Source organism: Cherax quadricarinatus, chromosome 1, assembly GCF_038502225.1.
Source record: "Cherax quadricarinatus isolate ZL_2023a chromosome 1, ASM3850222v1, whole genome shotgun sequence".
NCBI lineage: Eukaryota > Metazoa > Arthropoda > Malacostraca > Decapoda > Parastacidae > Cherax > Cherax quadricarinatus.
In genome coordinates, this window is record NC_091292.1 from 88,619,235 (window position 1) to 88,640,948 (window position 21,714).

Genomic DNA, 21,714 nt, shown 5'->3' on the forward strand with positions numbered 1-21,714 from the left:
TCAGTGTGCACCACAAAAAAAATCCTGCAGCACACATTGCGTAATGAGAAAAAAAACCGAGTTTTTTTTGGAATAAAACGCCGACCGAGTATTTTTGTTTAGTGTTTATCGTTGTATTCGCATTTTCATGGTCTTAGGTGATAAAATGGAAAACATATTACAGAAATAGAGATGATTTTCATTACTTTGACGATGAAAACGACCTTGAAACTGAGCTCAAAGTAGCGGAAATGTTCGATTTTTACCAATGTTCAGGAGTAAATAAATCACACCCCACGTCCAATACACGTCAACTGGGGAGTCTAATATTCTTTCACTAGTGCACTGATATTATTTATACCATTTTTACAATAATGCAGTAGTCTGCATAACAGTAAATTTTGTATTTTTTTGTATGAATAAAAAATCAAAATAGAAAGCAATAATAATATAAGAGGGGCCTAGAGATGTGACTAATGAACAGAGCATATGTTATTTTAGTGCCACAAATGTCTACCTTGTTTATTCTGGACCCTATTTTGAAATTGGCATCTTTTTTAGTTTGCGTGAAATTGGCCAAATTGCCAATTTCTGACCACCATATTGGGTAGTTCAAATTAGTAAATGAGAGGTTTCTTGTACTCAGCTGATAGATAAAATGGAGTTCTAATGAAATAGCTATGAGTTTGGTCAACTGGAACAATGGAATTGGCTGAAAATAGGGCTCAAAGTCGGCGAAATCGCCGATACGCATATGTTGCCGAGACCACTAACTTCGCAGGAGCATAATTCCACGAGTTTTCGACCAAATTTCGAACTTTTGGTGTCATTACCATCGGGAAAAGATTCTCTATCATTTCATAAGAAATAATTTTTTTTTTTTTCAAAAATTGAGCGACATAGAATGACAGTTTCAGAAAGGGGCCTGAAACAGTCAAAGGGTTAATGCAATAGAATAATTACAACAACAACAACAACAATAGATTAATAACAATAGAATAATTGACACTTACCTTTAATAAAGATCTGGTGATGATTGATGGGATGGGAGGAGGGGTGTGTGTGGATGGTGTTAGTGTTTAGAAGGGGAATCCCCTTCCATTAGGACATGAACTGGCAGCCTCACCATGCCTTAAATCTTTCAAACCAACCTTTGCTGGCCTTAAATTCACTCACATCACCACTAGTTGCAGGCAATTTCTTTACCAAATCATGCACTCCGACACACGCACTCCACTTTCGTACTTTGCAATTATCTCTTTCTTCATTTCAATAGTCATTAGCACCTTTTTTCTCGAAGGGTTGGCACTAGAAGCTTTCTTGGGGCCCATGGTTACTTATTTTGCAGAAACAAGCACTAAAAACAGTGATAATATGGATAATATGGAATGTACCGAATGTATCCTTAGATGCACGCACACTGGCTGGTTTGTAAACACTGGCACACACGGTGCAGTTCAGGCCACACGTGGACACGTCTCGTACGAATCGTATCGAATGTCCGGTTTTCCATCAAATGTTGAGGCAAAATTTTTGAGTTAAAATGCATCGAATGTCGGATTTATCGAATGTCGGGGGTCCACTGTACACAGACTTTGCAAAAACCTTTGACAAGTGTGACCACGGCATAACAGCGCACAAAATACATGATAAAGGAATATCAGGAAAAGTTAGTAGATGGATCTATAACTTCCTAACAAATACAACAGTAATAGTAAACAGAGTAAAGTCCGAGGCAGCTACGGTGAAGAGCTCCGTTCCACAAGGCACAGTACTCACTCCCATCCTATTCCTTATATCTGAGCTGTGTCTTCCTTTGCAGATGACACCCAAATTGTTACGAGTGTCCTTCATTGAAAACACTGCGAGACTCCAAGTGGATATCAACCAAATTTTCAAATGGGCCACTCAAAACAATATGAAGTTCAATGAAGAGAAATTTCAATTACTCAGATATGGAAAACTTCAAATTAAAACTATCAGGGTATACAACAAATTCTAACCATACAAGAGCAAAAAAGTAATGTGAAGGACCTGGGAATAATGATGTCAGGGGATTTCGCCTTCAAAGACCACAACAATGTCTCTACCGCATCTGCTAGAAATATGATGGGATGGATAATGAGAGCCTCCAAAATGAGGGATGCCAAGCCCATGATTCTTTTCAAATCACTTGTTCTCTCTAGGCTGGAATACTGCCATACACTAACTGCCCCAGTCAAGGCGGACGAAATTGCCGACCTGGAGTGTACAAAGAACTTTCACAGCACACACAAGTACGATATGCATTCCCTGGAATACAGGCGAGAGATATACATGATAATACACACTTGGAAAATCCTAGAGGGATTAGTACCAAACTTGCACACGAAAATCACTCCCTATGAAAGCAAGACTCAGGAGATGCAACCTTCTCCCAATGAAAAGCAGGGGCACCTTAAGTACACTAAGAGACAAGTGTCAGGGGCCCAAGACTGTTAAAATGTCTCCCAGCATACATAAGGGGGATTACCAATAGACCCCTGGCTGTTTTCAAGAAGGCAGTGGACAGTGGTTCGTACGTCAATTTGCATGTGGCCAGCAGTAACAGCCTGATTCATCAGGCCCTGATCCACCACGAGGCCTGGTCTCAGACCGGGCTGCGGGGTCCCTAACCCCCGAAACACTCTCCAGGTACACTACAGATATCAATCTCTTTATAAAGTTCATGGTTGAAAAACCGATCAGATTTGAGTACCGAGTGAAAATTTTAGCCGCCAAAAATTGTATTCTATGTACACAAAAACCTAAATAAAATATACGTGTGCTTACAATTCTAATTAACATTTCCAATTACTGTTTGATGAGACACTGACAGACAAAATTATTGCCAGTACATATTAGCTAATGCCACTGCAGGAAAATCATAACTGACAGTGGAAAAGACACCACTATTCCAGATCTATATTTTCTTTGTAATACTAATGCCACATGTCCATAAAAAAATATCCTCCCCTAATTCAAGTACTAAAACTTCTAATAAACCAATATTTTATACCGAAAATAAATGAAAAATTAAAATCATGATTTTGCATCATCTACATCAATGATCTCCCCAATGCATCCCAACTCCTTAAACCAGTTCTATTCACAGATGACTACTTATGTCTACTCCCACTCAAACCCAGCTATACTTAGAAATACTGTAAACAACGAGCTGCTAAAAATATATACATGTACTTGGATGATAACCAACAAACTTACTCTCAACATAGACAAAACATACTTTATGCTGTTTAGAAACAGAGCCTTAAATATCCACCTTAATATATCAATAAATGGTTCCCTTATTTGAAGAAACACTGAGGGGAAATTTCTAGGTCTTCTTGACTGTAATCTTAAATTTCATTCCCACATCCAACATAAATACAAGAAAATTTCCAAACCAGTAGGAATCCTTTCCGAGATATGATACTATGTACCACATAGTATCATATACCACTCTTTATTATAGCCCTACCTCACCTATGGTATCTGTGCCTGGGGATCAGCTACAGCCAACCTGTGACAGGGAAGGTTCTAGGAGATTAAGGTGGTGTAGTAATACACTTGGGTATGACTGGTAACACTTATATTTGCAGTCATGAGGGGAAGCCCAGCCTAGCCTTGTTCTTGCCTGTGGGTCTATCCAGGGCAGAGAGGGGCAGGGCGATTGATGCCCACGTGTGGCATCACGTGACGTCACATACTAGCACCTAGACCTAGCAAGGGATCGTCTATATGAAATATATAGATGGTACTAACTACGATACTCATATGCTACACAAACATACAGGGGATCAGCAACTATGCTGACAAACCCCCTTAAACCTTTAATAACCCAACAAAAAGCTGCTGTGCAGATGATTACCAGCTCCTGTGCTAGACAGCACACCCCACCACTTCAAAAGCCTGAACTTGCTAAATATACGAGACATACATACACTCATACTATTGTGCCTACTACATATACCGAACATTAATTCATTATAAACCCTCCACTTAAACTTCTCTAGTTACAACAGAACTCACAGTCAAAATACAACACAAGGCACTCTTTGACATCCCTCGTGTCAGTCTCTCACCATGCAAAAACACAATGCACATAAAGGGCCCGAAGATCTGGAACTCCCTACCTGAACCGGTAAAGGATCCCCTGACTACTTAGATTTAGGACTTTGCTTAAAAATCATCTCTCAATACTAACCAAATCAACCAAAACAATTTCTAATCACTTATTATATAATGTGACCTCAAAGTCTTTTAAACATTTGCCAATCCATGAAATATTACTGCTTTAACCATTAATTGTAATACAATGGAACCCCGGATTTCGGCCTTAATCCGTTCCAGAAGGTCAGCCTAAATCTGAAAACCTAAGTAATATTTTTCATATGTTAATACAATTAATTCGTTCCAGACACCGAAAAATATTAACAAAAAATACATTTAGATAAGGCTAAAGAGGTCTTTGTGGCATTTATGGATTTGGAAAAGGCATATGACAGGGTGGATAGGGGGGCAATGTGGCAGATGTTGCAGGTGTATGGTGTAGGAGGTAGGTTACTGAAAGCAGTGAAGAGTTTTTATGAGGATAATGAGGCTCAAGTTAGTGTGTGTAGGAAAGAGGGAAATTATTTCCCAGTAAACGTAGGCCTTAGACAAGGATGTGTGATGTCACCGTGGTTGTTTAATATATTTATAGATGGGGTTGTAAGAGAAGTAAATGCGAGGTTCTTGGCAAGAGGCGTGGAGTTAAAATATAAAGAATCAAACAAAGTGTGAGTTGCCACAGTTGCTCTTTGCTGATGACACTGCTCTTGGGAGATTCTGAAGAGAAGTTGCAGAGATTGGTGGATGAATTTGGTAGGGTGTGCAAAAGAAAATTAAAAGTGAATACAGGAAAGAGTAAGGTTATGAGGATAACAAAAAGATTAGGTGATGAAAGATTGGACATCAGATTAGAGGGAGAGAGTATGGAGGAGGTGAATGTAGTCAGATATTTGGGAGTTGACGTGTCAGCGGATGGGTCTATGAAAGATGAGGTGAATCATAGAATTTATGAGGGGAAAAGGGTGAGTGGTGCACTTAGGAGTCTGTGGAGACAAAGAACTTTGTCCTTTGAGGCAAAGTGGGGAATGTATGAGAGTATAGTTTTACCAACGCTCTTATATGGGTGTGAAGCATGGGTGATGAATGTTGCAGCGAGGAGAAGGCTGGAGGCTGTGGAGATGTCATGTCTGAGGGTAATGTGTGGTGTGAATACAATGCAGAGAATTCGTAGTTTGGAAGTTAGGAGGAGGTGCGGGATTACCAAAACTGTTGTCCAGAGGGTTGAGGAAGGGTTGTTGAGGTGGTTCGGACATGTAGAGAGAATGGAGCGAAACAGTGACTTCAAAAGTGTATCAGTCTGTAGTGGAAGGAAGGCGGGGTAGGGGTCGGCCTAGGAAAGGCTGGAGGGAGGAGGTAAAGGAGGTTTTGTGTGCGAGGGGCTTGGACTTCCAGCAGGCATGCGTGAGCATGTTTGATAGGAATGAATGGAGACAAATGGTTTTTAATACTTTACATGCTGTTAGAGTGTGAGCAAAGTAACATTTATGAAGGGGTTCAGGGAAACCGGCAGGCTGGACTCGAGTCCTGGAGATGGGAAGTACAGTGCCTGCACTCTGAAGGAGGGGTGTTAATGTTGCAGTTTAAAAACTGTAGTGTAAAGCACCCTTCTGGCAAGACAGTGATGGAGTGAATGATGGTGAAAGTTTTTCTTTTTCGGGCCACCCTGCCTTGGTGAAATCGGCCAGTGTGATAAAAAAAAAAAAAATTTTTAAAGATAAACTATAATTTTACATACGCAAAACAATGAGAACTAAATAAAATGACTAATGAAATGGATAAATGAACATTTAACATCACATATACCTTTATTGAAGATTCTTGTTGGCATATGAAAGACAGGGAGGAAGAGAAAGGGAGGACTGGTTGTTTGGAAGGGGAATCCCCCTCCATAAGGATTTCAGGTATCAAGTCCCTATCTGGGATTACTTCCCTTCTTTGTCTTGTACTGGCACTAGAACCAGCTTGAGTCACTGCACCCGCTGTGCGCGCGCACAAAAAAAAGTCCAGAGAGGTCTGTTCCTGGTATCTCTAAGATTTGCCTGAAGTGGGACAAGGTTTTGTCACTCGACATGTTGCAGATATGCCTAGTTTCAGCTTGGTCAGGGTGATATTTCTCCACAAAACTTTGCACCTTTCACTTTGCACAAATGTCCTTAATTGCTGAAAAAGGCACCTTCATCCCCCTCTCTTCCTCCTCTGAACCAATTTCCTCAGCTGTGACCTATTGCTGTTGCAGATGAAGGTCTTGCAGCTCTTCAGTGATTAGCTCTTGGGCCCATGGTGGCTTATTTCACAGTCGCACTCAATAAACAACCACAAAAAACAATGGATTATAACGAAATGTTTGAATGAATACACGGAGTGTTGCTCACTCACCGAGAGACACAGCCAGACTGACTCACGCATGCAGCGCGAGTCAGTCTGGCTGTGCATATCGGCCGAAATCCAATTTGGCCGATATCCAAGGTTCCACTGTATTGTTTTTATTTTGTGCACCCTCAAGATGATTATTCTTATAAACTCCACCTTGACTACCTCACAGTAGTATTAAGATCAAATAAGATTTTAATAAAGTTAACTACTATTATCTTGTCTAATTTTTAGTGTACTAGGATCAGTTTGCCTGACATGCCCCGGCACGATAGTGGCTCTCTTTGTGCTTAGCAAACCAAAATTGTAATTACACACTGTAACCTTTACAAAGAAATAAATCTATCAATAAATTTTTACTGCTTTGCACACTACTATTGCCATCAAATGGTAGTCTTTTCTTTATAACTTACAACAACCCACAAAAACTATCCATTTTCTATTGCATTTTCTTTTCATGTTCTATTTAGAATTTTTTTTTTTTTTTAATTTTCCCTACATGGGGGCTAAATGATGCATGATCAAGTTCAAAAAAAAATTTGTTTTACAAGGGGAAGGAGGGATGGGGGAAGTAACTACAGATAGAAACACTATTTTGCTTTTAAAGATAAAATAGTTTACATCAGTACCAGAATGTTTGATTTATTTGTTGTAACTCACAGTCTTAATGAAGGAAATACAATGATTAAAATATAAACATATAAATACTTACAACAACACCAATCCTGACCCTATCCCCAGTCTTGCGAACCTCCACACCATCATCAACTACAAGATTCATAAATGGATCAAAGCCTCGTAATGTGCCTTCAACTACTCGTCCACCATTGAGTTTCGTCATCACACGCTTGTCCATATATCTGTTAAAATTTAACAATATTAATGTTCAACAAAATACAGTATGCAACAAAGATCTATATATTTTAATGTATGTACAAGCCATTATAAATTTGAAAACAGATTAACACATTTTAAATTGCTATGGACCCCCCCCCCCTCACTGATTGGACATTCAAATTATCATTGTATACTATATTCAGCTGAATAAATCATTCAATCAGAAATAATAGTCAAATACAAAATAATGCAGGATACAAATAAAGCACCATCAAGTGACCTTGTCCTGGGATAAACTCAAGGCTATGAGAGACTGTACAAAGATATAGATGGATGACATACACGATAAATAGTCTAAAAACAGGACTGCAATATGCACAACCATAATTTTAGGTTTTATCTTCATCCTCCATTGTTATCAAAAGTTAATGGTTACATGTACAACATAAGGAATACAAACAGGAATTCTGCATAATTTTTTCCCCCGTAGTGACAGAATGCAAGGGACTATAGATTTCATTTACCTGGAGTTTACCTGGAGAGTGTTCCGGGGGTCAACGCCCCCACGGCCCGGTCTGTGACCAGGCCTCCTGGTGGATCAGAGCCTGATCAACCAGGCTGTTACTGCTGGCTGCACGCAATCCAACATACGAGCCACAGCCCGGCTGATCAGGAACCGACTTTAGGTGCTTGTCCAGTGCTAGCTTGAAGACTGCCAGGGGTCTGTTGGTAATCCCCCTTATGTATGCTGGGAGGCAGTTGAACAGTCTCAGGCCCCTGACACTTATTGTATGGTCTCTTAACGTGCTAGTGACACCCCTGCTTTTCATTGGGGGGATGTTGCATCGTCTGCCAAGTCTTTTGCTTTCGAAGTGAGTGATTTTCGTGTGCAAGTTCGGTACTAGTCCCTCTAGGATTTTCCAGGTGTATATAATCATGTATCTCTCCAGCCTGCATTCCAGGGAATACAGGTTCAGGAACCTCAAGCGCTCCCAGTAATTGAGGTGTTTTATCTCCGTTATGCGCTGTGAAGGTTCTCTGTACATTTTCTAGGTCAGCAATTTCACCTGCCTTGAAAGGGGCTGTTAGTGTGCAGCAATATTCCAGCCTAGATAGAACAAGTGACCTGAAGAGTGTCATGGGCTTGGCATCCCTCGTTTTGAAGGTTCTCATTATCCATCCTGTCATTTTTCTAGCAGATGCGATCGATACAATGTTATGGTCCTTGAAGGTGAGATCCTCCGACATGATCACTCCCAGGTCTTTGACGTTGGTGTTTCGCTCTATTTTGTGGCCAGAATTTGTTTTGTACTCTGATGAAGATTTAATTTCCTCGTGTTTACCATATCTGAGTAATTGAAATTTCTCATCGTTGAACTTCATATTGTTTTCTGCAGCCCACTGAAAGATTTGGTTGATGTCCGCCTGGAGCCTTGCAGTGTCTGCAATGGAAGACACTGTCATGCAGATTCGGGTGTCATCTGCAAAGGAAGACACGGTGCTGTGGCTGACATCCTTGTCTATGTGAGATATAAGGATGAGGAACAAGATGGGAGCGAGTACTGTGCCTTGTGGAACAGAGCTTTTCACCGTGCCTGCCTCAGACTTTACTCTGTTGACTACTACTCTCTGTGTTCTGTTAGCGAGGAAATTATAGATCCATCGACCGACTTTTCCTGTTATTCCTTTAGCACGCATTTTGTGCGCTATTACGCCATGGTCACACTTGTCGAAGGCTTTTGCAAAGTCTGTATATATTACATCTGCATTCTTTTTGTCTTCTAGTGCATCTAGGACCTTGTCGTAGTGATCCAATAGTTGAGACAGACAGGAGCGACCTGTTCTAAACCCATGTTGCCCTGGGTTGTGTAACTGATGGGTTTCTAGATGGGTGGTACTTCTTAGGACTCTTTTAAAGATTTTTACGATATGGGATGTTAGTGCTATCGGTCTGTAGTTCTTTGCTGTTGCTTTACTGCCACCTCTGTGGAGTGGGGCTATGTCTGTTGTTTTTAGTAACTGTGGGACGACCCCCGTGTCCATGCTCCCTCTCCATAGGATGGTAAAGGCTCGTGATAGTGGCTTTTTGCAGTTCTTGATGAACACGGAGTTCCACGAGTCTGGCCCTGGGGCAGAGTGCATGGGCATGTCATTTATCGCCTGTTCGAAGTCATTTGGTGTCAGGATAACATCAGATAGGCTTGTGTTAACCAAATTCTGTGGCTCTCTCATAAAAAATTCATTTTGATCTTCGACTCTCAGTCTGGTTAGTGGCTTGCTAAAAACTGAGTCATATTGGGACTTGAGTAGCTCACTCATTTCCTTGCTGTCATCTGTGTAGGACCCATCTTGTTTAAGTAAGGGCCCAATACTGGACGTTGTTCTCGACTTTGATTTGGCATAGGAGAAGAAATACTTTGGGTTTCTTTCGATTTCATTTATGGCTTTTAGTTCTCCCCGCGATTCCTGACTCCTATAAGATTCCTTTAGCTTAAGTTCGATGTTTGCTATTTCTCTGACCAGTGTCTCCCTACGCATTTCAGATAGATTGACCTCTTTTAGCCGCTCTGTTATTCTTTTCCATCGCCTGTAAAGAGCGCCTGTCTTTCTATTTTACATCTACTCCTCCTTTTTCTTAGAGGAATAAGTCTTGTGCATACATCGAGTGCCACCAAGTTAATCTGTTCTAGGCATAAGTTGGGGTCTGTGTTGCTTAGTATATCTTCCCAGCTTATATCGGTTAGGACTTGGTTTACTTGGTCCCACTTTATGTTTTTGTTATTGAAGTTGAATTTGGTGAATGCTCCCTCGTGACTAATCTCATTTTGTCGGTCTGGGGCTCTGCGCATACATGTCTGAACCTCAATTATGTTGTGATCTGAGTATATTTTTTTGATATGGTGACATTTCTTATCAGATCATCATTGTTAGTGAAGATGAGGTCTAGTGTATTCTCCATTCTAGTAGGCTCTATTATTTGCTGGTTTAACCCTTTGACTGTCGCGGCCGTATATATACGTTTGTGAGGTACCGTGTTTGACGTATATATACTCATAAATTCTAGCGGCTTCAAATCAGGCAGGAGAAAGCTAGTAGGCCCACATGTTAGAGAATGGGTCTGTGTGGTCAGTGTGCACCACATAAAAAAAATCCTGGAGCACGCAGTGCATAATGAGAAAAAAAAAACTCTGACCGTTTTTTTTTTAATTAAAATGCCGAATTTGTGGTCTATTTTCGTATAGTATTTGTGGTTGTATTCTCGTTTTCATGGTCTCATTTGATAGAATGGAAACTATATTATAGAAATGGAGGTGATTTTGATTAATTTTACTATAAAAAGAACCTGGAAATGGAGCACAAAGTACAGGAAATGTTTGATTTTTGCCGATGTTCAAAAGTAAACAAATGATGTCATTGTCCAATAAATGTCCAAATAGCCATTCTAATACGCAGTCATGAATGGGTTGATGTAATTTTTACAATTATTACAGTATTGCAGTAGTCTGCATAACAGTAAATCTTCTATTTTTTGTTTGAATAAAATTTCAAAACAAAAAGCAAGAGTAATATCACAGGGACCTGGAGATATGACTGATGAACAAAGAAAATCTTATTTTAGAGCCAGGAATGTCTGCATTGTTCATTCTGGACCTTATTTTGAAATTGTCGTATTTTTTAATTTTCGTGAAATTGGCCAAATTGCAAATTTCTGACCATGTTATTGGGTAGTTGAAATCGGTAAATGGGCAGTTTCTTGTGCTCAATCGATAGAAAAAATAGAGTTCTGAAGAAATAGTTATGAGTTTGGTTGACTGGAATAACGGAATTAGCCGAAAATAGGGCTCAAAGTGGGCGAAATTGCCGATTTTTAAATATCGCCGAAGTCGCTAACTTCGCGAGAGCGTAATTCCGTCAGTTTTCCATCAAATTTCGTTTTTTTGGTGTCTTTACAATCGGGAAAAGATTCTCTATCATTTCATAAGAAAAAATTTTTTTTTTTTTCGAATATTTTGCGACACCAGGAGCAACTTCAGGATTGGGCACTTCGACAGTCAAAGGGTTAAATTGAATTTTGTGCAGAGATTTAAAAGCTCGTGTGAGTGTGAGTTTTCATCAGAGCTGCCTCCTGGTGTTATTACTGCAACAATATTATTTGCTATATTCCTCCATTTTAGGTGCCTTAAGTTGAAATCCCCCAGGAGCAAGATGTTGGGTGCAGGAGCTGGAAAATTTTCCAGACAGTGGTCAATTTTTAACAGCTGTTCCTGGAATTGCTGGGATGTTGCATCCGGAGGCTTGTAGACTACCACAATGACTAGGTTTTGGTTCTCGACCTTTACTGCTAAAACTTCCACTACATCATTTGAGGCATTAACCCTTTCAGGGTCCGTCCCGTAGATCAACGGCTTTATGTTGAGTGTCCAAATCGTAGATCTACGCCAAAATTCTAGCACCGTCAAATTTAGCGCGAAAACGCTCATAGGCCTACATGTGAGAGAACGGGTCTGCGCCATAAACAAAAAATCTAGGCGCCCGCATAGCATTGTGGGAACGCCGGCTCAGTTACCCTTGTTCACCATGCCTCGTCACAAGTCAGCTCTCACTCCCCGGAAAATTGGGACTCTCCTCTTCCTATCTGATAGTTCTGACACTGATGGAAGTGGAAATGAAGACGAATTCTACGGCTTTGATCAGTTAGTGACCGAAAAGAATGACCAGGATATCGATAATAGTGCAGAAAACCCTGACGATCCTCAACCTTCTACCTCTGGTGTGGGCACTCGTGACTCACGGTCGGTTGTTCCTCATCGCAAGAGAAAACTAATATTTTCGCGTGGCCAGGCCTCTGACTTCAGTAATGATGATAGTGACGTGGACTGTGATTTTATTGCGCTCAACGATCAATCGAGTAGTGATAGTGAGGAATCATATTCACCAGTGAAGCGTCGGTATGTTCGCCGCAGCATGCGCTCGGGTAGTGTACCCTATGCTGTGCCCAGGGGACGGAGTACATCCCGGAGTACATCCCGTGGCCCAACACCAGTTTTAGGTAGTGATAATGAGGATGATGTGGCTACACTTGGCATGGATAGACCACAGGCATCAGTGGATGGTGTTAGTGGTGATGGTAGTGGCACCGCCATGCGTGACTCACCAGGCCACGCTGGGACCCACACTGCTGACTCGTCAGTTCAAGGACAAAGTGGAGCGCCAGCCACCAGCCCACCACAACCACAACCACCCGCACAACCAGCCTATGATGTCCAGTATCCACCAGCAAACTGTATGTGGGATTGGCAGCAAAATCCCAATTTTGTTCCCAAGCCTCACCACTTTGATGATTCTCAAAGTGGAATTCTACCTACTTGTCCCCTTGGAACCACGGCCAATGAACTGGAATTCTTTGAATTATTCTTTGACCAGCCATTGATGGAAATTATTGTCAGGGAAAGTAATAAGTATTTTGAGTACACCATGGCAAATACGATCTTATCACCACAGTCAAGACTACACAGGTGGAAAGAGACGACTGTTGCAGAAATGTATTTGCTTTTTGCAACAATAATGCTTATGCCTCACGTCTATAAGCATAATATAAAAGCATACTGGTCCACAGATCGGCTAATTTCTACCCCGGTCTTCAGTGAAATCATACCAGTGAACAGGTTTATTTTACTCTTACGTATGTTGCACTTCTCTGATAAAACCAGGCCTGACAGAAGTGACAGGTTATACAAGATTAGAAATGTTTTCATGTATCTCAAACAAAAGTTCAGGATATACTTTTATCCATTCAAGAATCTTGTAATTGACGAGTCTTTGATTTTGTTCAAAGGTAGACTGTCATTCAAGCAGTATATACCGAGCAAGAGGAAACGCTTTGGTATAAAACTGTTTGTACTCTGTGATTGTGACAGTGGCCTGGTGTTGGATATTGTTGTATACACGGGTAGTAAAACATTGAAAGATACCAAGATGTTATTGGGTATCTCAGGTGACGTAGTGAGAAACATTATGGCACCTTATCTTAGTAAGGGGCATACATTATATACCGATAACTGGTACACAAGCCCATTACTCAGTGATTTCATGCGAGTGAACAAGACAGATGTGTGTGGCACAGTGCGTTCTAATCGTAAACATATGCCCAGGCTCAACGCAGGTGCTCGTGGTGATGATGTGCAGGTGTTTACTGCCAATGACATCATGGCATTACGGTGGCATGACAAACAAGATGTCACATTGTTGACAACCATTCACCGTAATGAAATGCAAGACAGTGGCAAAGTTGATCGAGTGACTAATGAACGTATTCGAAAACCAGTGACAGTGATTGATTATACACAAAACATGCGCTTGGTTGACAAATGTGACATGCAGATTGGTTTTGTTGACTGTGTTCGTAAGAGTTACAAGTGGTACATGAAACTTTTCTTCCATCTCATGGACATTTCAATGCTCAATGCATATATGTACCAAATAAAGACTGGCAACAGACCACTGTATGGTGAATTTTGTTTGTCTGTTGTTAGACAACTCATAATGAAGTACCAGGTAACAACACCTGCTATACAACACGGTCCTCGAATTCCTCAGGATATACCCAAGCGTTTGAGGAGGGAAGGTGATCATTTCATAATACAACTTCCTTCAACTCAGAAGAAATTTGCTCAGAAGAGATGCATCGTCTGTGCACAAACAAGAAGACTGCAACAAAGACGCAAAGACACTCGGTTTATGTGTGAGGAATGTAAGGTGCCTCTGTGCATGGTGCCTTGTTTCAAGGAGTTCCACAAGCTCCACCAGTTCTAAAACCATGTCCAGTGATTGTAAATATGTAAATATACGATAGAACATTAGTATTATACAAGATTTGTGCATGTTTATTGTAATAAACAGTTGTAAACAATATGATAATAACTTTAGTGCGGTTATTGTGTTCAATACAGTGAGTTTATATATATACATTATATACAGTACAGTATTGGTCTCTCAGGCCCCAAATGTTAGTAGGAATAGAAAAAAATTGGAAAAGAAAAAACAAAAACCGCAAAATAATGTAATGCGCGTATGTGGAATTCGTCGATGTTGCCGCCACCACATCATTTTCGACAAACTTCTTGGCACTGTATCTCGGTAAGTACTGATCAGAATTTTTTTTTTTTGTCTTATTACCTTCACAAAAATATGCTCTAATTCTGTAAGAAAAAATTTTTTTTTTTTTTTTTTTCAAAATTTCTTGGACACTGGAGCACCACTTCAGATTTTGGCCTTGGACCCTGAAGGGGTTAAGCAGTTCTGTGCAAACAAGTGACTGCAATGTACAGGCCAACCCCCCCCCCTTTGCCTGTTCACTGTCACATCTGTATAGGTTGTAACCTGGGATCCATATTTCGTTGTCTAAGTGATCCTTTATGTGGGTCTCAGTGAAAGCCGCGAACATTGCCTTTGCCTCTGCAAGCAGTCCACAGATGAAAGGTATTTTGTTTGTTGCTGGCTTTAGACCCTGTATATTTGCAAAGAAGAATGTCATCGGACTGGTGGTATTGTTGGTACTGGGGGGGGGGGATTTTTTTTCCGGCATTAGTATCTGTATCTGTTGGTTTGGAGTGGAGGCCATCGACTGCTGTGGTTCCACTCCAGGAATGACTGGATTTGGTGTACAATTTCTGCCATTTCCTGCCAGTTTTTTTTCCTTCCTGGCACTAAAAAACCTCTCCCTCTTGAGTGGCTGTGGCTACCCAGGTTTTCCCATGGCCTGGATGTTTTGTATCTTTTTGTCCCCTTTAGATGGTGTGCCTGGCAATTTAAGTTATAGCACAGTCTTTCCTGTACTGAAGAGGTACACATTTCAGGGTGAAAAAGCTTACAGGAAGGGAGTTTGCATTTTCCTGTTGTCATATGGGCACGGCATTTTCTAGGGTGGTCATAGTTGCACGTCCCATCTGTTTTTCCAGATTTCCCTTGTCTGCAGATACCAAGTGCATAGTATGTGCATAGGCTTGGTTTCCGTTTGCCTTGGGTTTCTGTGACTGTATTCCCTGTTGGTGCATGTTTACCTGTCTTATTCCTATCTTCCCTAGCACCAACAGAAAAACAGAACCTATTTTGCAGCATAACATTATACAGTAATGTCAATTTCTGCATCCACAAGTTCTCCAATAGTTAGGTCAACTGTCAGCATTTTTAATACAATACACGCTAAATTAGCCACGGTGGCCCCTGCACTGGGCGTGTTTCCTTACACCCATCGGTAATAATGGGTGCCTGGGTGTTAGTCAACTGGTGTGGGTCACATCCTGGGACAAAACTGACCAAATTTGCCTGAAATGCTCTGCATAACAAGGGACTTTCTATATACGTACAGTGGAACCTCAGTTTTCGTATGCCCTAGTTGGAGAAATTTCTCTATAAAATGTATTTTTTGCTAATATTTTTGGGTGTCTGGAATGGATTAATTGGTCCCATTCCAGACACCCAAAAAGAGATATATATAAAAAAAATTAATTTAGAGAATTTTCTCCAACTAGGGCATACGAAAACCGAGGTGCCACTGTAGTAGTATGTCACTGATGCCAGCTATGCCTGTATATCTTGTACATGTACTTGTAGAAATGAAATAATTCTAAAAATGAAAATTACTGTACTACAGCCTCTTCCCTTAACGATGGAGTTCCGTTCCTAAGACCATGTCGGTAAATTAATTCATCGCTAAGCTAGGAACACACTATAATGGTAGCAGGTTTGTGTCAACCATCTTTGATGTTTTATATCACCTTTGCACAATTTATAAAATTTTTAGTATATATTAAAATGTTTATACAGTAGTGTACTGTATATTATAAACAGAATAGAGGTAATCAGCTCTATTATACATTATTTAGGTATGCATACTGGTCAGAGCCTGTCATAAGTCTGAGTCGTCGGTAAATGAGTATGTCGCTAAGTGAGGAGAGGCTGTACTGTACTTAGTGGCACCACTGTAGAAGTGAGAATCACTATTGTCCAAGTTGTGTAAAGTAAAAAGACAAGTGCAACTAATGTGACATTTTATTGTGGCAACATTTTGCTTTCCAGGAGCTTTGTCAAGCCATTACAAACAATACAAGGACAGAGGGTATATATAGGCTTAGAATGAGGTGTAATACTAGTGGTGGTGGTAGTAGTGATTAAGTTGTTGTAGTAGTAGTAGTAATACAATATGGTGGAACAATTAACTTGCACATTAGTAAAAGGATATAAAAGCTATTACTTGGGTAGCATAAAAATAGGTTAGACAAATATTTCTATTGGAGGTTCAATTAGAGACGGCCTGTTTCAGTATTCATCCTTGGTAATGTGCTCGTGTTGTATTAGCAGGAGAGACTGTGATGGCAGGGTTTTCTGTTTTCAGGAGGATTCTTGCTAAAACTTCCGATATGGTGAAGCTGCCTTTTTGTTGTTTAATATTAGAAACAGATTAGTGCAGATTTGAGGCACTTGCGTCTGCGGAAATTAGTTTCTTTGATCACTAATGGGGTGTCCCTAAATTTCACGAGATGACTGGTGGAATTTCAGTGTTGTACGCACTCGTTCAAGTTATCGTTCCTACATGCGTAAGTGTTCAGAGGCGGGTTTCAAGGTTTCTTGCTGTTTCACCTACATAAATCCTGTTGCAGCCTCCACAGTGTATAGCGTAAACCCCTGCATTGACTGGGATGCCCGATTAGTGATCAAAAAAACTAATTTCCGCAGACACAAGTGCCTTGAATCGGTACTAATCGCCGTTTCTAATACAATTAGACAAAGCAAAGGCAGCTTCATCTCTGAAGTCTTAGCAAGAATCCTGAAAACAATAAACCCTGCCATCACAGTCTCTCCTGCTAACACTACACAAGCACATTACCAAGGATGAACATTGAAACAGGCCTTCTCTAATCAAACCTACAATAGAAATATTTGTCTAACCTATTTTTATGCAACCCAAGTAATAGCTTTTATATCCTTTTACTAATGTGCAAGTTAATTGTTCCACCATATTGTATTACTACTACTACAACTTATATCAGTACTACCACCACCACTAGTATTACACCTCACTAAGCCTATATATACCCTCTGTGTCCTTGTATCATTTGTACTGGCTTGACAAAGCTCCTGGAGAGCGAAATGTTGCCACAATAAAATGTCACATTTATTGCACTTGTGTCCTTTTACTTTACATGTCGGTAATTTTACCAACATATACACTATCCAAGTTACAATGAGACAATTAAAAACTATACTTATGGCAGGAATGCCTTATTCACCTACCAAAATAAGAGATTCAGCATGTAACATTTCCTTTTACCAAATAAACTTGTGGAAAGAATTACTTGATAGTATCTGCTGCTATACAAATAGTTTTTCCTTCGGAAAACATGTTTTATCTACATATTCCAGAAACTTGCCAAGGTTCGTAAAAATAATTAGACGTCGAAATCTCTAAATCCACACGAGCCATTCAGCATAGTGTGGCAAATGGTGGTGCCACAGAGGAGAGGAAGCAAGAAGGGTGAAGACAAGATTGAAAGCAGTGTCTCAGTTGTAGCAAACCAATTTCAGTCAAGGTCATAGCAAATCTGTACTAAATGTGGAACATTCAAGGGAGGGCAAATTAAGCATATCAGGGCAACATTGTGTGTCAATAATGAAGGAAATATGTTTAATGAATCAGATGATCTACCAAAAGGGGTAACTGTCAGTCCATCCTCTCCACAAGATAACCATGCAGGATCAACTCCATCACTCTTCTCTATCTTTTACTGTGTATTCCTCTATTCAGTAATTGGGAGACCAGAAGTGATCATCATAATCGAAATGAGGCCTTACCAAAGATATATATACATCAGCTATGAAGTTGAAGTATAACCCAACGGCATGTCATTCATGCTTCTTGATATGAAGGCAAGAATTTCATTAGCTTTATTGCAAACACTTGTACGCTGTTACCTTATCTTCAGATTTCTATTAGGGCTGGTCACAGACTGGGCTGCAAGGGCACTGACCCGTGAAACCCTCTAAAGGTATACCACTTTTATAAGTGCCCTAATTATTGTCTTTCTCCAGGATAAGAACCTTACATTTGTCCACGTTAAACAACAACTGCCACTTTTTGACTACATCAAAGTATCCATGTTATCCAACCTGACTACCTAGTGTAAGTACAAAACTGTCCTTTCCCTAGTACCACACTGGTTCTGGATCACAACCTTCACACACTTTGCAGAAATATTCTGGACACTGCTTATAAACAACCGCATAAACATAATTTAATTTCAGTTGCTTTACTCTTCCCTTCAACATTCAGCATATCCAGTCGTTTTAATTCATCCTGGCTTGCATGCTCTTGGTCCCAGGTCCAGGATGAATCTCATCATTTTGTTCTGGGTGATTTGCAGTTTCTCATTTTTTTTTTTTTTTTTTTTTTTTTTTTTTTTAGCAGAATACTATGAAGAACAAGAATAATCACACGAAATGAAACAAGAGCTAGACACTATAAGAACCACCTTTGACTCATTTTGGTTTCCAATTAACTTCGATGACTAATTTTGTATTAACATTACTTATATATAAGCTCGTTTGAAACTACATACTAGACCTCAAGTAACCACTAACTTTCACAATACCAAGTACCGAAATCTTAAAACTGCCAAACAATTGCACATGGTCGGCCCGGCAAACATGTTATCAAAATAATAAACTACATTCCCCCCTATTGTCTAAATCACAGATTTAATTAAAGGAGCCCTTACTTCTTCAACTCCGGAGGATGTGCCTTGCTCATTTTGACAAGGTATTGGGAGATAAACTAAGTATGAGGAAGAATGCGTCAAGGAGCTGCGTCACTGCAACAAGACGCTGGACCACGATAATGGCGGCGGCGCCTCGGACGTTACAGCCTTCACTATCTCTCCCTCCAGTACTCGATACAATTAACCCATATATTTATAATAGAGCACTGAATTTATTTTGAGATAAAGGCTTAGAAACGTGCTTGGCAATTATTAAATGTTACTTGCAAATTTTCTTATTTAAAGCATTACTAACATTATATAGAAAGAAAAATTATTCCGTACGTGAGCTGTACATAGCCATCTACCGCCATTAGTGCTTTAATTTTAAGAGTTTGATAATTCGCCATTTTTATTTATTTTATTTATTTATTTATTTATTTATTTTTTATTTGGGCATAATACATAGTTGTACAAAGAAATATAGTGACTGGGTGTACATGTCAAAAGCCTCTTGTATGAAGAGCATTATGGGCAGCTTAAAATTAACTTAAGATTAACTAAGGAATGATATATTCAGTGGTAAAAATGATAGTAAACAAATTACAACATGAAGTACAAAAGAGTATTTCAAATAAGAAACATTAAAGTTATACAAATATGTAGCATAACAATGTATAATATAATCAGATCAAATCGAATAAAATCAATGATTTGTAGTGCAGAAACAGGTCATATGGTCATGTGTGTGTGTGTGTGTGGTGTGTGTGACTCAACAATCAATATTTACACCAATAACTCATTACAGTTGTGACCGGGTGTGGAAGTGTGAATTGCTCATTACTCTATAATTTGTTCATGATTGTAGCCAAAGTATAAACGTAAGTAACCATTCTACAGAATTCATTACCTTTGTAACTTGTGAGCTCATTACCTTTGTACCTAGTTCAGCTATCAAAACTTTGGGGGCCCAGTCCCTGGACCCATTACGTACCTCTGTAATCTGTAAATACCTTTGTAACTTGTCATGATTGTGACCAGACTTAACCTGGAGTTCATTACCTTTGTAAATTGTGAGTTCATTACCTTTGTAAATTGTGAGTTCATTACCTTTGTAAATTGTGAGTTCATTACCTCTGTAACTTGCTCAGCTATCAAAACTTTGGAGTCCAGTCCCTGGACCAATTATGTACCTCTGTAATCTTTTGACTACCGCCCACAGGATGGGTATGGGGTGCATAATAAACATATTAAACTAACTAACACTGGTCATTAGATGAGTTACTGTACATTCAAGAGAATGGAATATTATATTAGGTGAGGTAGTTAAAAAAAAAAGTTTTATAGGGTCACAGATTATCACATTAATGAGATTCAGTTATTCAGTATTTATTTAGTTGTGGTTGAGTAAGTAAGTCTTGAATTGATAAACAGTGTTTCTTTTATATTCACAGGTAATGAATTCCAGATTTTTGGTAATTTTATGTGAATTGCGTTTTTACAGTGTGAGATGGACACGAGGAACATCAAAGAGTGATCTGTGCCTTGTGTTATGGTCATGTGTTCTGTTGAGGTTGGTAAGGAGAAGTTTGAGGGGAGGGTTTATATCCGAGTTTAGTGTTCTATGTATGTAGTAGGCACAATAATAAGTATGGATGTTTTGTACAGTGAGTAAGTTTAGAGTTTTGAATATTGGTGGAGTATGGTGCCTGGAGTGGGAATTTGTTATCATTCTGACTGCAGCCTTTTGTTGGGTAATTAATGGTCTGAGATGATTTATTGTTGTAATGACACGATTGCAAACAAGCCATTATTATATTCTCTAATTCACGTTACTTCTCATATTTTTATCCAACGATGGAACCTATAAAAATAAAAATGATTTTACTATATTCAGTTTTATTTAATAACTCATTATTATATTCTTTATTTAACGCTATTTATCATATTTTTACTCAAAGATATAACTTAAAACTTAGTTTATTATATTCAGTTTTAATTAATAGTAACTCAAAAACTACGTATGTAACAAAAACATGGAGTATACCAACATTTATGGCGGAAAATGGGCAATAGCAAAGTTTTGTTAAATTATATTTTTTTTTTACGAGAGCCTTCTGAGCCTACTTGACGTTCTCTTATATTGTAATAAACTCATTTAATATAAATACTTTGCAAAATTATTAATTTTAAGCCACAAGTTTTGCCTGTCTTTTTTTTCAGGTGATTTTTTTTAATCTATTATTATTATAGTATAATTATTACTATTATTATTGAAATCGGTAAACCTGTAGGGGTTATACAGGACTTGAGGAAATGGGAAGTAATCAGGTTTGATCCCGAGTTCAACCTTTTTTGCTTGCTCACTATCAAAAAGGGCCCAGTCCCTGGACCCATTTGACGTAAGTAAGTGTTTTCCCGGTATACCTACAGTTACATAGTTTTCAAAAAAAGCAGCATATTTTGAGAACCTAGGGTAACCCAAAAAATCAGAGGACTTATTTCCATTGAGGTCCTTTTTTTATTATTATAATATAAAAAAGGGTTTTAATATTTTTTTATTATTCTAAATGAAGAAAATCTTATTATCATACTAAAAATATCTAAAAAGGGTCATTAAGCTATCTACAATACGAGGTATTAC

The 21,714-nt window shown here is 39.2% G+C and overlaps 1 protein-coding gene across 1 annotated transcript in view; it reads right to left on the reverse strand.

Moving 5' to 3' along the window:
• The window catches only part of SNRPG (small nuclear ribonucleoprotein G), a 35,097-nt gene extending 15,845 nt beyond the window's left edge, over positions 1–19,252 (reverse strand). Inside the window, exons 1-2 of the mRNA XM_070083478.1 lie at positions 19,092–19,252; positions 7,193–7,340 (exon numbers count right to left, since the gene is read on the reverse strand). Of these exons, the coding sequence (XP_069939579.1) occupies positions 7,193–7,340; positions 19,092–19,123 (180 nt within the window). The 5' untranslated portion in view covers positions 19,124–19,252. The remainder of the gene's footprint in view (positions 1–7,192; positions 7,341–19,091) is intronic.
• Positions 19,253–21,714: the final 2,462 nt, after the last annotated feature.